The sequence below is a fragment of the Gekko japonicus genome, unplaced genomic scaffold, assembly GCF_001447785.1.
Source record: "Gekko japonicus isolate JY-2015 unplaced genomic scaffold, Gekko_japonicus_V1.1 scaffold599, whole genome shotgun sequence".
In the NCBI taxonomy this organism is placed as follows: Eukaryota; Metazoa; Chordata; class Lepidosauria; order Squamata; family Gekkonidae; genus Gekko; species Gekko japonicus.
This window is the reverse complement of record NW_015172571.1, coordinates 887,493-900,355: the sequence shown is the minus strand read 5'-3', so window position 1 is coordinate 900,355 and position 12,863 is coordinate 887,493. Positions and strand designations below refer to the sequence as shown.

Here is a 12,863-nt window from a genome sequence, read left to right as displayed (position 1 = left end):
TGAGAGAACTTGTGACTGACCCAAAGTCACACCAGCAGCTGCACGTGGAGGTGTGGGGAATCAAACCCGGTTCTCCCAGATTAGAGTCCGTGCACTTCACCACTACACCAAACTGGCTCAGGCAGGCTGGGGTGCCTCCTTTGCTATGGGGGGTGGGGGCAGGCTGTCAGCCCACTAGTAGTAGTTGTGGTGGCCATGGACACACACTGTACACCTCTGGCTGCGAGGCAGAAGCGTGTCTTTGCATCGTGCAAGCCCTTCCCTATTTCTCTCCAGGTTGAACTGTACAACTTCATGCGTCGTGTTCCCTTGCTCGTTGCTGGGCACCGGGGAAAACTATACCTTGGTCAGCCACCTCATTGCAACAGGTACAGCCACGGGGAGCTTGATCCCACCTGCCTCTACCTTTCATTTCTTGCTCCGAAATCTAGTGGCCTGAAACCGAGCGGCAGCTCACAGTCCAGGTGGCCCTTGGAGATCTGCTGTTGCTGTTGATCCCCAGATGACCAATGTCAGTTCCCCTGGAGAAAAAGGCTGCTTTGGAGGGTGGAGTCTGTGGCATTGTGCCCTGGTGAGGTCCCTCCCCTCCCCAAATCTCATCGTTCCCAGGCTCCACCCCCATGTATTTTTCAGCCCAGAGCTGGCAACCCTGGCTGGGTGCCTTCCGTAAGACTACACAGAGTGTCGACTGGTTCAGGTCATCTTTTTTGCAACACAGGAGCCCCGGTGAGGCTGAGGAGGTGGGATATAAAGACCCTCTCGGATCCCTCCGACCTCCCATTCTCTCCACAGAATACTTGAATTACGAAGACGGCAAATTCTCCAAGAGCCGTGGCATCGGGGTCTTTGGGGACATGGCCAAAGACACGGGCATCCCGGCAGACATCTGGCGCTTCTACCTGCTCTTCGTTCGGCCAGAGAGCCAGGACAGCGCCTTCTCGTGGAATGACCTCATGCTCAAAAACAATTCGGAGCTGCTCAACAACCTGGGCAATTTTGTCAACAGGTAATGCCTGCGGGAGAGGCACCGCAAGTGCGTGCGTGCTTTCCAGACAGCAATAAGAGGAGAGTGCAGCACCTTGACGGTGTGTTGTTCTTAGAGGAAACCGGAAGCAGGGAATCTGTTGGGCGGTTTTATGGAGCGTCGTGTTCCCTTGCTCGTTGCTGGGCACCGGGGAAAACTATACCTTGGTCAGCCACCTCATTGCAACAGGTACAGCCACGGGGAGCTTGATCCCACCTGCCTCTACCTTTCATTTCTTGCTCCGAAATCTAGTGGCCTGAAACCGAGCGGCAGCTCACAGTCCAGGTGGCCCTTGGAGATCTGCTGTTGCTGTTGATCCCCAGATGACCAATATCAATTCCCCCGGAGAAAAAGGCTGCTTTGGAGGGTGGAGTCTGTGGCATTGTGCCCTGGTGAGGTCCCTCCCCTCCCCAAATCTCATCGTTCCCAGGCTCCACCCCCATGTATTTTTCAGCCCAGAGCTGGCAACCCTGGCTGGGTGCCTTCCGTAAGACTACACAGAGTGTCGACTGGTTCAGGTCATCTTTTTTGCAACACAGGAGCCCCGGTGAGGCTGAGGAGGTGGGATATAAAGACCCTCTCGGATCCCTCCGACCTCCCATTCTCTCCACAGAATACTTGAATTACGAAGACGGCAAATTCTCCAAGAGCCGTGGCGTCGGGGTCTTTGGGGACATGGCCAAGGACACGGGCATCCCGGCAGACATCTGGCGCTTCTACCTGCTCTTCGTTCGGCCAGAGAGCCAGGACAGCGCCTTCTCGTGGAATGACCTCATGCTCAAAAACAATTCGGAGCTGCTCAACAACCTGGGCAATTTTGTCAACAGGTAATGCCTGCGGGAGAGGCACCGCAAGTGCGTGCGTGCTTTCCAGACAGCAATAAGAGGAGAGTGCAGCACCTTGACGGTGTGTTGTTCTTAGAGGAAACCGGAAGCAGGGAATCTGTTGGGCGGTTTTATGGAAAGCTGGGCAGCCTATTCGCCCAACCCACCGGGTGACTTTTCTGGTGGATTTGGTTTTATTTAATAGGTAGTATCCGTATCAAACACAGTACAAACAAAGCAAATGTCTTCTGGCTTCTAAGACCTATTCCAAAGCTTTCCCTTTTTTCATACACATTCTGTATTTAAAGTGTCAGGAAGTGATAAATGGAGCCCATCATTTCATAGTGAAAATGGTCAGTTTCTACCTTGAACATTCCCCGCCCACTGATTTGTTTGGGACAGTAGCAGTTTCTCAGCAGAAGTAACCATGAATATTCGGGATCGTCTTCCGTTTTCAATATCTGTCTGATTAATTTGTAGAACGGCTTTGGGGAATGAGTTGATACCAGCCATTCAAATAGCTCATGCAAAACCTTTGAAACAGTGAGCTGGACTCTCAGGCAGGGCACTGGTTGAAGTGGGTTTTCCCTGCCTTTTCTTCCAGCAGCCTCATGTAAGCTCCAAAAAGGCTGTGCTGGAGGGATGGGGGACATACATGGACAAAAGACTGCAGTAAGGAGGGGAAAGCCGGCAAAATCACTACTAACATAAGAGGTGGAGGGAGCACTGTTGCCCGTAGTGGTTAAGTGCGCGGACTCTAATCTGGGAGAACCGGGTTTGATTCCCCACTCCTCCACTTGCACCTGCTGATGTGACCTTGGGTCGGTCACAAGCTCTGGCACAGCTATCCTTGAAAAAGAGCAGTTTGTGTCAGAGCTCTCTCAGCCCCACCCACCTCACAGGGTGTCTGTTGTGGGGAGGGGAAGGGAAAGGAGTTTGTAAGCCACTCTGAGACTCCAAGTGAAGGGCGGGGTATAAATCCAATCTCCTCTTCTTCTTTTTCTTCTTCTTCTCCTCACTGTGGCTCCATACATTGTATAGGTTCTTGTCAAAGCACAATCCTTGGCATTGCCTTCTTGGCCTTAATGTGGTGTTGCTAGGGGAAGGGAGAAAGACCTGCCTCCATCAGCGTCTTCTGCTGGCGGTTCATAGGCTGTAACTCTATGTTCATTGCAGACAGTGACCAAATCCGGAATGCACGTGTTCGCATTCTTCAGCTAAGAGCTTTTGGTAAGTGTTCGGGAAAAGCCCTTCCTGAACACAGTGTGTAGGCCACACAACCAAGGAGCACACAGTATCACTTTCTCAAAAACTGCTTCCATGTGGCTGAATTTCTGCGTTGCACTGTTCATGTATGCAAGTGGCAATCTTGCAGTTCAGGTTTGGCAGTTTCCACCATGGGCTGTGGGTCTAAACGTTCTCTTTTGCTGGTATAGTGGCATCTATGCTAGTGGGGTGGGGCTTTTGTTGACTGGCACACACACACACTCACTCTGCGGACTCCCACTCACTTCTCATTCTGTTCATGAGAGTCCCTGAGCCCTAGGAGGAGAATTTCGGTGTCAGGGTTTCAGCAGGCACAGCCAAGAGCAGGGAGGTAGGAAAGTCCCATTCTGCAAGTGCCTCTCCATTTGCAGTAGTTCCGATCCGTCTTTGTGATTGGTCATTGCATCCATGATGGGTAAAAAGTGGAGATCCTGCCACACAGCCAACTTTTTTCCAGAAGTTATCGCATTAAGATAATGCAGGGATCACACTGGTGGACTAGTTTGCATTCTGTACGGCTTTGATCATTAGAAACACAGTGCAGTGGCTCTGACCTGGATAGCCCAGGCGAGCCCGATCTCGTCAGATCTCAGAAGCTAAGCAGGGCAGCCCCCAAAAGTCCTTACAAGCTGCGGAAGAGAAGGGGGGAGGAGAAGTAAAGGCTGAAGGACTCTGAAATGTGCCTTTGAGACTTTTGTTATGGGATGATTGGGGGTACTGTTTCTAGACAGTTAAACTTAAGCTTAAAGGGGAAAGTATTATAAATGTTTGTCTCGGTTTATGAAGGGATCAATGATGAGAAGACTTGATGTCTACTAAGCTAGTTGGAGGATCTCCTCTCTTGGGTTTTTAGATAGTAGTGGGTTCTTTACTTTATCCTGTATATGTAGTTTCCCTTCCCTTTTCTTCTGTTGTAGTTTTTTGTAGTGATAAAAAGATAATAAAAAAACCCCCTCCGGGGGCCAAAAAAAAAAAAAAAAGAAGCTAAGCAGGGCCGACCCTGACAAGTATTTGAAAGGGAGACCTCCAAGGAATACCAGGGCCGGGACACAAAGATAGGCAATTATCAAGCCGCCTCTCTGAAGGGTCCAAGGCCCACTAGGAGTCGCCAGAAGTCCACCATGACTTCCAGGCATACACAAACACAGAATACCAGAAAAAGAGAAAGGAATTCAATGCAACGTATCAAACACGCTTTTTGTGAATTAAAATGGCTACACCGAAATTCAGGATTGTAAATTGGGTCCGTTCTCCATGCACATTGCTCATCTGCCTTTCCCCCTCTCCTAGAGCTGGATCCTTTGTGTGTAAGTTCTTCGGAGGACGTGTCCCCGACATGGAGCTGAACCAGGACGACAAGCGCCTGCTGGCTCACATCACTCTGGAACTGCGGCAGTACAATCAGTTGCTGGAGAAGGTTCGGTACGTCTTCGTGGTTATCAGCCCACGGCAGCTTCTGATGCTTGGTGTCACCTCCGGTTGAGGCAGACGTGGAGGAGGGAAGAGAGTTGTAAGCTGCTTTGGGTCCCCACTGTGGAGAAAAGTGGGGTATACATAAATGAAGTAAATAGATACCAGAGGGGGTCCTCCGAGCACAAGCAGTAGCAATATGATGTGCTAGAGAGCAGAGCCCTGACTTGGATGGTCAGCTAGCCAGATCTCGGAAGCTAAGCAGGGTCAGCCCTGGTTAGTACTTGGATGGGAGACCACCGAGGAAGTCCAGGGTTGCCAAGCAGAGGTGGGCAGTGGCAAACCACCCTTGTTCATCTCTTGCCTTGAAAACCCTTTGTGGTCGCCATAAATTGGGTGCAACTTGACAGCGCTTTCACTCAAAGGGACGAGAACTCTCAGCATGTGTGGCCACTCAAGGGGCAGGCAGTGTTGAGCTATAAATAAGATCGGTTGAACTATACAAACATCCCCCCCCCCCAAGTACCATTACATTCATGCAACGAGCAAGAGCGACAAGGATGATCAGGGGTCTGGAGACTGAGCCCTACGAGGAAAGGCTAAGGGCTTTGGGAATGTTTAGTTTGGAGAAGAGGAGGTTGAGGGGGGACATGATTGCTCTCTTTAAATATTTGAAAGGCTGTCATTTGGAGGAGGGCAAGGAGCCGTTCCAGGTGGCAGCAGAGGATTGGAGCCGAAGCAACGGGTTTAAATCGTATGCAGAAAGGTATCGGCTGGGTATTAGGAAACACTTTTTCACGGTCAGAGTGGTTCAAAGGTGGAATCGGCTGCCTAGGGAGGTGGTTAGCTCCCCTTCACTGGCAGCTTTCAAGAAGAGGCTGGACGAATATTTGTCAGAGTTGCTTTAGGTTGGTCCTGCTCCTGCATTGGGCAGGGGGTTGGATTAGATGGTCTGTATGGCCCCTTCCAACTCTATGATTGTATGTTCCCTTTCTTCCAGGCAGTCTTTAAGCCTGTTACATTCAGTTTTAGGAACAAAAAAACTCTGTTCAGAACAGGAAATCATGTCCATGTCCAGCATTTAGAGGAGTGAAAGTCCATTGTGTCTGAGTTTACAATACAGATTAAGCCTGGGATGTCAAACATGCGGACCAGGGGCTGGATTAGGCCCCCGGAGGGCTTCTATCAGGCCCGCAGTGGAACTGGCTGTCTTCTGCTTCTTCCAGTTCTGCCGCTGCTGCATCATCGTAGGTTTGCAGCTTACAGATACACACAGCTGAGCAGCATACTCAAGATTGCAACAGCACAGACATTTTGATGCAATAAATCAGAGCAAGGGGTGTCAGTTATCAGACGCTGTTAAATAAACAAAATATTGCAAGAGTGCTCATGTTCTAAGCATGTTTTTATTTTAAGTTAAAAAAAAACCCTTTGTGTCTGTGTCCTTTATAAAGTTTATATCTCCGCTACCTGGCATTACCTTTTATGACACACATGGCCCGGCCCAACAAGGTCTCCTTTATGTCAGATCCGGCCCTCATAACAAATGAGTTCGACACCCTTGCATTAAGCTATGAAAAAGCCAGGTTCAGATCCCCCCACTCTGCCATGGTAGCTTCCTGGGTGACCTTGAGTCCATCACACATGCTCAGCCCTCACCTGCCTCACAGGCAGCGCTCCCTCTAAGCTGAGTTAGTGTGAGCCAGCTCACAGTTTTTTAGCCTCCGGCTCACAGATTTTTCTCTTAGCTCAGGAAGGGACGGCTCCGGAGCAAACTGTTTTATGCAGTAGCCAAATTGCTCGCTCACGGCTTTAATGCCAGTAGCTCACAAAGTACAATTTTCGCCCACAGGACTCCACAGCTTAGAGGGAGCACTGCTCACAGGGTGGTGGTTGTTGTGAGTATAAACTGGAGGAAGGGAGCGTGATGTCAGCCACCTTGGGTCCATATTGGGGAGGAAGATGGAAGGGGTATAAATGAAGTGAAACAAAAATAAGTACGAAGGCGGCTGGATATGTCACGGAAGTCCACGGAACCTTTCTAGTCTGCCTACCTTGTTGTCTGAGAGTTTGGAAGAATAAGGGAAAAACCAGCCTGGCCAGTTTTCCTGCTTAAATCTAGATGATGGGGGGTTCACCACAGATGATTAGATGAGGGTTTATTTACAAGCCTGCAGTCACTTCTGTGTGCGTAGAATAGAGACGAGCTTCTCCTGACCACTTCTCCCCTTTCCCATCTTGCAGGATCCGTGATGCCCTGCGCAGCATCCTGAGCATCTCTCGCCATGGCAACCAGTATCTCCAGGTCAACGAACCCTGGAAACGCATCAAGGGCAATGATGCAGAGAGGTGAGAGACGGTGCCTGCGAAAAATGCATTATATTGCCTTGCTCATTTGGTGTAGTGGTTAAGTGCACGGACTTAATCTGGGAGAACCGGGTTTGATTCCCCACTCCTCCACTTGCACCTGGCTGGATGACCTTAGGCAAGTCGTAGTTCTGATAAGAGCTTGTAACGATTCCTTGTTTCTGTGTGTGTGTGTGTGTGTCTTTAAAAGTTTGGTTGCATGGCTGTGGTAGATAGACTAGAGTGGTTGAGAGAAGCAAGTGTGGTATGACTGGTGGTTGACAGAGAGGGGGAGGGGTTTTTGGAAGGGAATCTGGTTGGATGAGTATGTGAGTCAGTCAGGAGTTTCAGTTACAAGTTGACAGTTGATGTTCAAACAGTTGTGTGTTGAGGCAGTTAAGCTGACTGTTGATGTTGTTCAGAGAAAAAGGAAAAGAGATCTGAAAGCTGAATGTCTAGGAAAAGTAAAGTAAAGTTTAAGTGAAGAAAAGTTATAGGAAAGTCTGTGTCTCATAACCGACTGGAGTGAAACAGTAAACGTATATGGCATTGAGATAAACAAGTGTTACAAAGTTACATGGAAAGTCCCCTGTCAGAGAGAGAGAAGATTGTGTGTGATACCAAAGCATTTGTTCAGTATTTACCTATTACTAGTTACATTGTACTGCCCTATTATTTAAGCTTTATTTCAATAAATCCTCTTTCATTCAAGTATACCAGCTCTGAAAGAAATACTTCCCAGGATCACATGGTTCCTTGTAAGCCTTGAACTCGGTCTACCAAACCAGTAAGAGTAAAATTAAAAGCATAAAGGTTTGGAAATCCTTAAAATTTCTTGGTGGCAGCAGATTCTACCCTGTTAAACTAACTAAAGAGAACTTTTAAAGGGAAACCAGTCCTCCTCAATAAGGAGGATGTCACAGACCTGTTCTTGAAAATGAGCAGTTTCTGTCAGAGCTCTCTCAGCCCCACCTACCTCACAGGGTGCCTGTTGTGGAGAGGGGAAGAGAAAGGAGATTGTAAGCCGCTCTGAGACACCTTTGGGTAGTGAAGGGCGGGGTATAAATCCAATCTCTTCTTCGTTTTGAGTTGAACTAAGTCTCTTTTCTACTTGTGAAACTGCCTTATACTGAATCAGACCCTTACCGAGCGATCCTAAGGAGCGATCCTCCTGTCTAAGACCATTGATATGAATGGGCTTAGACTGGAGTAACTGTCCTTAGGATTGCACTGTTAGTCCATTAAGTTCAGTATTGTTTACTCAGACTGACAGCTGCTCTCCAGGGTCTCTGGCTAAGGTCTTTCACATCACCTGGTATTTGATCCTTAGAGCTGGAGATGCTGGAGATGGAACTTGGGACTTCCTGCATGCAAAGGAGATACTCTACCGTCTGAGCTATGGCCCCGCCTCTTATCCCTCAGTTATTTCCCAGTTAGATCCTTCTGTTGGGAAACTCATCCCCACGTCTGTCCCAGAGTCCGGCATCTCCCTTTCCTGCGCCAGTCTGTGCTTTCTTAGACTAGGAAGGACTGAGGCAAGCTGAGCCAGAGAGGAGAGATTTACCGTGAAACTTGAGGCCTGGAGAACCAGAAGCCCGGACAAGCTTGCAAAGAGATGTGTAACTTTGTCGTTTCCTGATCAGACACATTGGCAGAGGCTTCGGAGGGGCTGAGCTACAGAGCAGTGCTGCATTCGGGGGATGCTCACGTTAACCAGCAGCAGGGTTCTTTCCCCTCGCTGTCCTGTAGCTGATCAGGGTTCTTTCACCTCCCCAGGAAGCGGGCGGGCACCGTGATCGGCGTGGCCGTCAACATCGCCGCCCTGCTGTCAGTCATGGTCCAGCCGTACATGCCCAGCGTGAGCACTGCCATCCAAGGGCAGTTCTGCATTCCTTCACAACGTTGTGACAAATGACTTTGTCTGTACCTTGCCGGCTGGGCACCAGATTGGAACGGTAGGTGCTACGGGGCAGAGGCCCTAAGGCTAAAGCAAAGGCCTAATTCTTGCAAGCGGCATGAGGACATAAAGAGCAGTCTTGCAGGATCAAGCCATTGGTCCATCTTTTAGTGCCCTCTTTCGCACAGTGAGCCACAAACAATACAGCACACAGTCTAATCTTAGTGCCCTCTTTTGCACAGTGGCCAAATGTCTGCTTCTGGAAGATCTCTGATTAGACCACGGAGGACAAGAATTTGGGGGAGGGGCTTGGGGGGTTGCTTGTGTGCCTGGAAGTGATGGTGACTTCGGGTGACCTCTAGTGGGGCTAGGACATTTCAGGCTTTGATATTACCTGCCGCTGTATCCCTGCCCTGGTATTCCTTGGAGGTCACCCTTCCAAGTACTTGCCAGGGTCAGCCCTGCTTAGCTTCCTAGATCTGACCAGATTGGACTTGCCTGGGCTATCCAAGAGGACAAGAAAGTCACTGCCATTGAACATGGAAGTTTCCATGCCTTTGGCCCTATCCAGTGTGGTGGTGTGGTTACAGCCAGTGTGGTGTAGTGGTGGTTAGAGCGGGCGTGTCAAACATGTGGCCCGGGGGCCGGATGAGGCCCCCAGAGGGCTTCTACCAGGACCGCAGTGGAACTGGCTGTCTTCTGCTTCTTCCTCCAATTCTGCTACTGCTGCATCATTGTAGGATTGCAGCTTACAGATACACACCTGAACAGCATACTCAGCATTGCAACACCACAGGCATATTGATGCAGTAATTCAGAGCAAGGGGTGTCAGTTTTCAGACACTGTTAAATAAACAAAATATTGCAAGAGTGCTAATGTTCTAAGCATGTTTTTATTTTAAGTAAAAAACCCCACCTTTGTGTTTGTGTCCTTTTATAAAGTTTATATCTCCGCTACCTGGCATTGCATTTTATGACACACATGGCCCGGCCCAGCAAGGTCTCATTTATGTCAGATCCGGCCCTCATAACAAATGAGTCTGACACCCCTGGGTTAGAGCATTGGATTAGTGTCTGGGCAACCCAGGTTGGAATCCCTGCTTTAACCTGGTTTAACCTGGAAGCTCGCTGGATGACCTTGGGCCAGCCACGTACTCTCACTTGGGCCAGGCACGTACAGGGTGGATGTGAGGATAAAATGGAGAAGAGAGAATGTTGTAGTCCATTCTGGGTCCCCATTGCGGATAAAAGATGGGCATAAATGAAATTAATCAGTCTCCATGAGTCTCTGGAATCCCCTCTTAAAGCCATCTGAACTGAGCAGGCTGCGTCTTGTGGCGATAAGTCCCACAAGCTAATCACTCGTTGAGCGGAAGCATATTGCCTTTTGCCTGTCGAGAAGCATCACTGTGTTCCCCCAAGTTCTGATACTATTTGGGGGGGGGGAGAAAATGTTCTCTCCTTTCCCTCCCCCTCCATGCATAATTTTAATAAGCCTCTTGTCATGCTCTCCACTCTCCACATGCTGTTTAGTCATCTCCCTCCCCCCACCAAAACTGAAAAGCTCCGAAGCCTTTGGGAGAGGAGAAGGAGGAGGTAACTGTTACTCGATTATTTCACTTGAGGCTGCAAGTTGGGGACTCGTGTAATGGCGAACCGAGTCCTATCCCCTCGTGTAGGAAGCTGTCATTGTGGAAACATAGAATGGGGGACCAAGCCAAGTATAAGTAAGCTCCATGCTGCAGAACAGGATCATCTGTTCACTAGCCCTGTCTCCTGACCAGCAGGTTATGTTTTGGATCCAGTGGAGCATTTCCTGGAGACAGCAGGGTTTTTGCGCGGAGTGTGACTTCCTTGCCTCCCGCCCCTCCTGCTGCAGCCCAGAATGCCCCCCGACCCCCCCCCCCGAAGCAGCTTTTCAGAAAACATTTGTGCTGCAGTGGGGGGGGGGTGGCCAGAAGTCACCATCTGCATCCAAACTCAGTGAGATCCAGTTAATAGTCCAGAGCACAACTGGAGAAAGAAGGAGAGAGAAAGATGTCAACCTAGTCAAGCCACGGGCGATAAAAATGCCCAGTGATTACGAGGTAAATTTCCTTGTCGGGAATGCTGTCTTCCAACAGAGCCGTCAGTCAAGCTTTACATGCAGGCAAGATCCATCTACGGGAGTCCTGCCAAAAACAAACTTGGTGCCCGACAGACCGTCATTTTAGCCAAGTCAGCTCACAAAGTTCTCAACTGAATCAGATTTGTGTGAACAGTCCGCTCCTTTGTTGGCACGGACTTCAGTAACCCAGGAGGCGCTGGGGGTAGGAGAAGACTGACATCTCCGCCTGTCAGTCACTCACCTACCCTCCGTAGCTTGTTTTCCCACGTTTTAGTGGATACTGGCCTACGTCGTCCCAAAATTACGAGCGACTCTGAGGACTAGGAACTCTGAAAAGAGATATGGGCTGAGTGAGCTGGATTTATTAGGATACCCAGCACCGAGCCCTGTACTTGTGTGGTGAGCAGATCGAATGTGTAGAGCCCTGTACATACTGATTGTTTTGACAAAGTATCCCACGGATCACGCCAGTGACTCTTTTTCAAATTTCCTGTCAGGTGACACCCCTCTTCCAGAAGCTGGAGAGCGAGCAAATTGAAAACCTGCGGAAGCGCTTTGGCGGCGGCCAGGTAAGGAGGCGCAGCTCATTTTACGGCGTGTTGGGCCTCTCGGGAATATTACGCGATAGGTGAAGAACTGTTAGTCTTTGTGCAATGGCTCAATGCACTGTTCCCAAAAGCCCTTCTTTCTCTCCCCCCCCAAGTTACTGAAAATAGTTGGTGGTTTTGTATTCATGTATGAAGCAAGAACAGTCGTAGGAGACCGTTAGACACAAAAATCTGTACCTGGAAGACCTGCTTTAAGGGACAGTTAAGCAAAGTGCTCAAATGGGTAACTAAAGGCATTGGCTGCCTTCCCCACCCTTCCTTGACTGCTGTCCTGTAGACTTCCCAGTGCAGATATCCCTGCTTGACACATCCCTCTGATACTCCTTATTTATGCCTTGTTTGGTTGGTTTACTCTATTTATATCTTGCTTTCCTTGCTGACATTCAAGGTGTGTTAATATGTTACATAACCTATAGAATACTATTATATATATTATATCTAATCTGTTGCTGATCTTTGTGCTGGCCTGTGGGTGGATTTTTACAGGCTGAGCCCTTATGAGGCAACCCAGCCTTCTCTTCGGTGCTTGTGTATCTTGGTTGGTGGTAGTCTAGGCTGCTTTTGTAGGGAAAGGGACAGTTAAGCAAAGTGCTCAAATGGGTAACTAAAGGCATTGGCTGCCTTTCCCACCCCGCCCCTTACTATTAAGCATCTTCCTCGACTGCTGTCCTGTAGACTTCTCAGTGCAGATATCCCTGCTTGCAACATCCCTCTGTTACTCCTTATTTATGCCTTGTTTGGTTGGTTTACTCTATCTATATCTTGCTTTCCTTGCTGACACTCAAGGTGCCTTAATATGTTACATAACCTATATAATACTATTATATATTATATCTAATCTGTTGCTGATCTTTGTGCTGGCCTGTAGGTGGATTTTTACAGGCTGAGCCCTTATCAGGCAACCCAGCCTTCTCTTCGGTGCTTGTGTATCTTGGTTGGTAGTAGTCTAGGCTGCTTTTGAAACTCTCTCCTCTGCTGTAGCACCTAACTGCTTGCCTCTCTCTGCTGTACCTCGGTTCTGTTCCTCGTGGGTCTTGTCTCGTTCCCTTTTATCCTTGTCCAGCTTGAAGACTTCCTGTTGAAGCCAAAGGTAAAACTTGGCTGTTTTCCTGTAAACTTTCCTGATAGTTATGGGTGTGCTCAGGAGGATGGGGGGGGGGTCTTCCCTCTGGGTCCAGATCAGGGGTTCCCCAACCGTTTTGAACCTTTGGAGTTCAGACACAGTGTGGTAGGTGCTGCCACGAAATGGCTGCTGCAGGAGGTGGAGCCAGTGATGAAATGGCTGCCGCAGGTGACCTTCAGTCACACAGGGAAGATCCTTGTACCGTGGTGGCAGCTGCCACCAAAGCAACATTTTTGAAAATCTGCACAGCCAATCAAA

General features: G+C 49.1%; 1 protein-coding gene across 1 annotated transcript in view; it reads left to right on the top strand.

Annotated features, from left to right (window-relative positions):
* Positions 1-12,863, top strand: part of MARS (methionyl-tRNA synthetase) — a 48,740-nt gene that overhangs the window by 32,508 nt on the left and 3,369 nt on the right. The window contains 10 exon segments of the mRNA XM_015421358.1: positions 277-346; positions 793-1,006; positions 1,101-1,213; positions 1,638-1,851; positions 4,405-4,536; positions 6,769-6,873; positions 8,647-8,763; positions 8,765-8,825; positions 11,372-11,443; positions 12,546-12,572. Of these exon segments, the coding sequence (XP_015276844.1) occupies positions 277-346; positions 793-1,006; positions 1,101-1,213; positions 1,638-1,851; positions 4,405-4,536; positions 6,769-6,873; positions 8,647-8,763; positions 8,765-8,825; positions 11,372-11,443; positions 12,546-12,572 (1,125 nt within the window).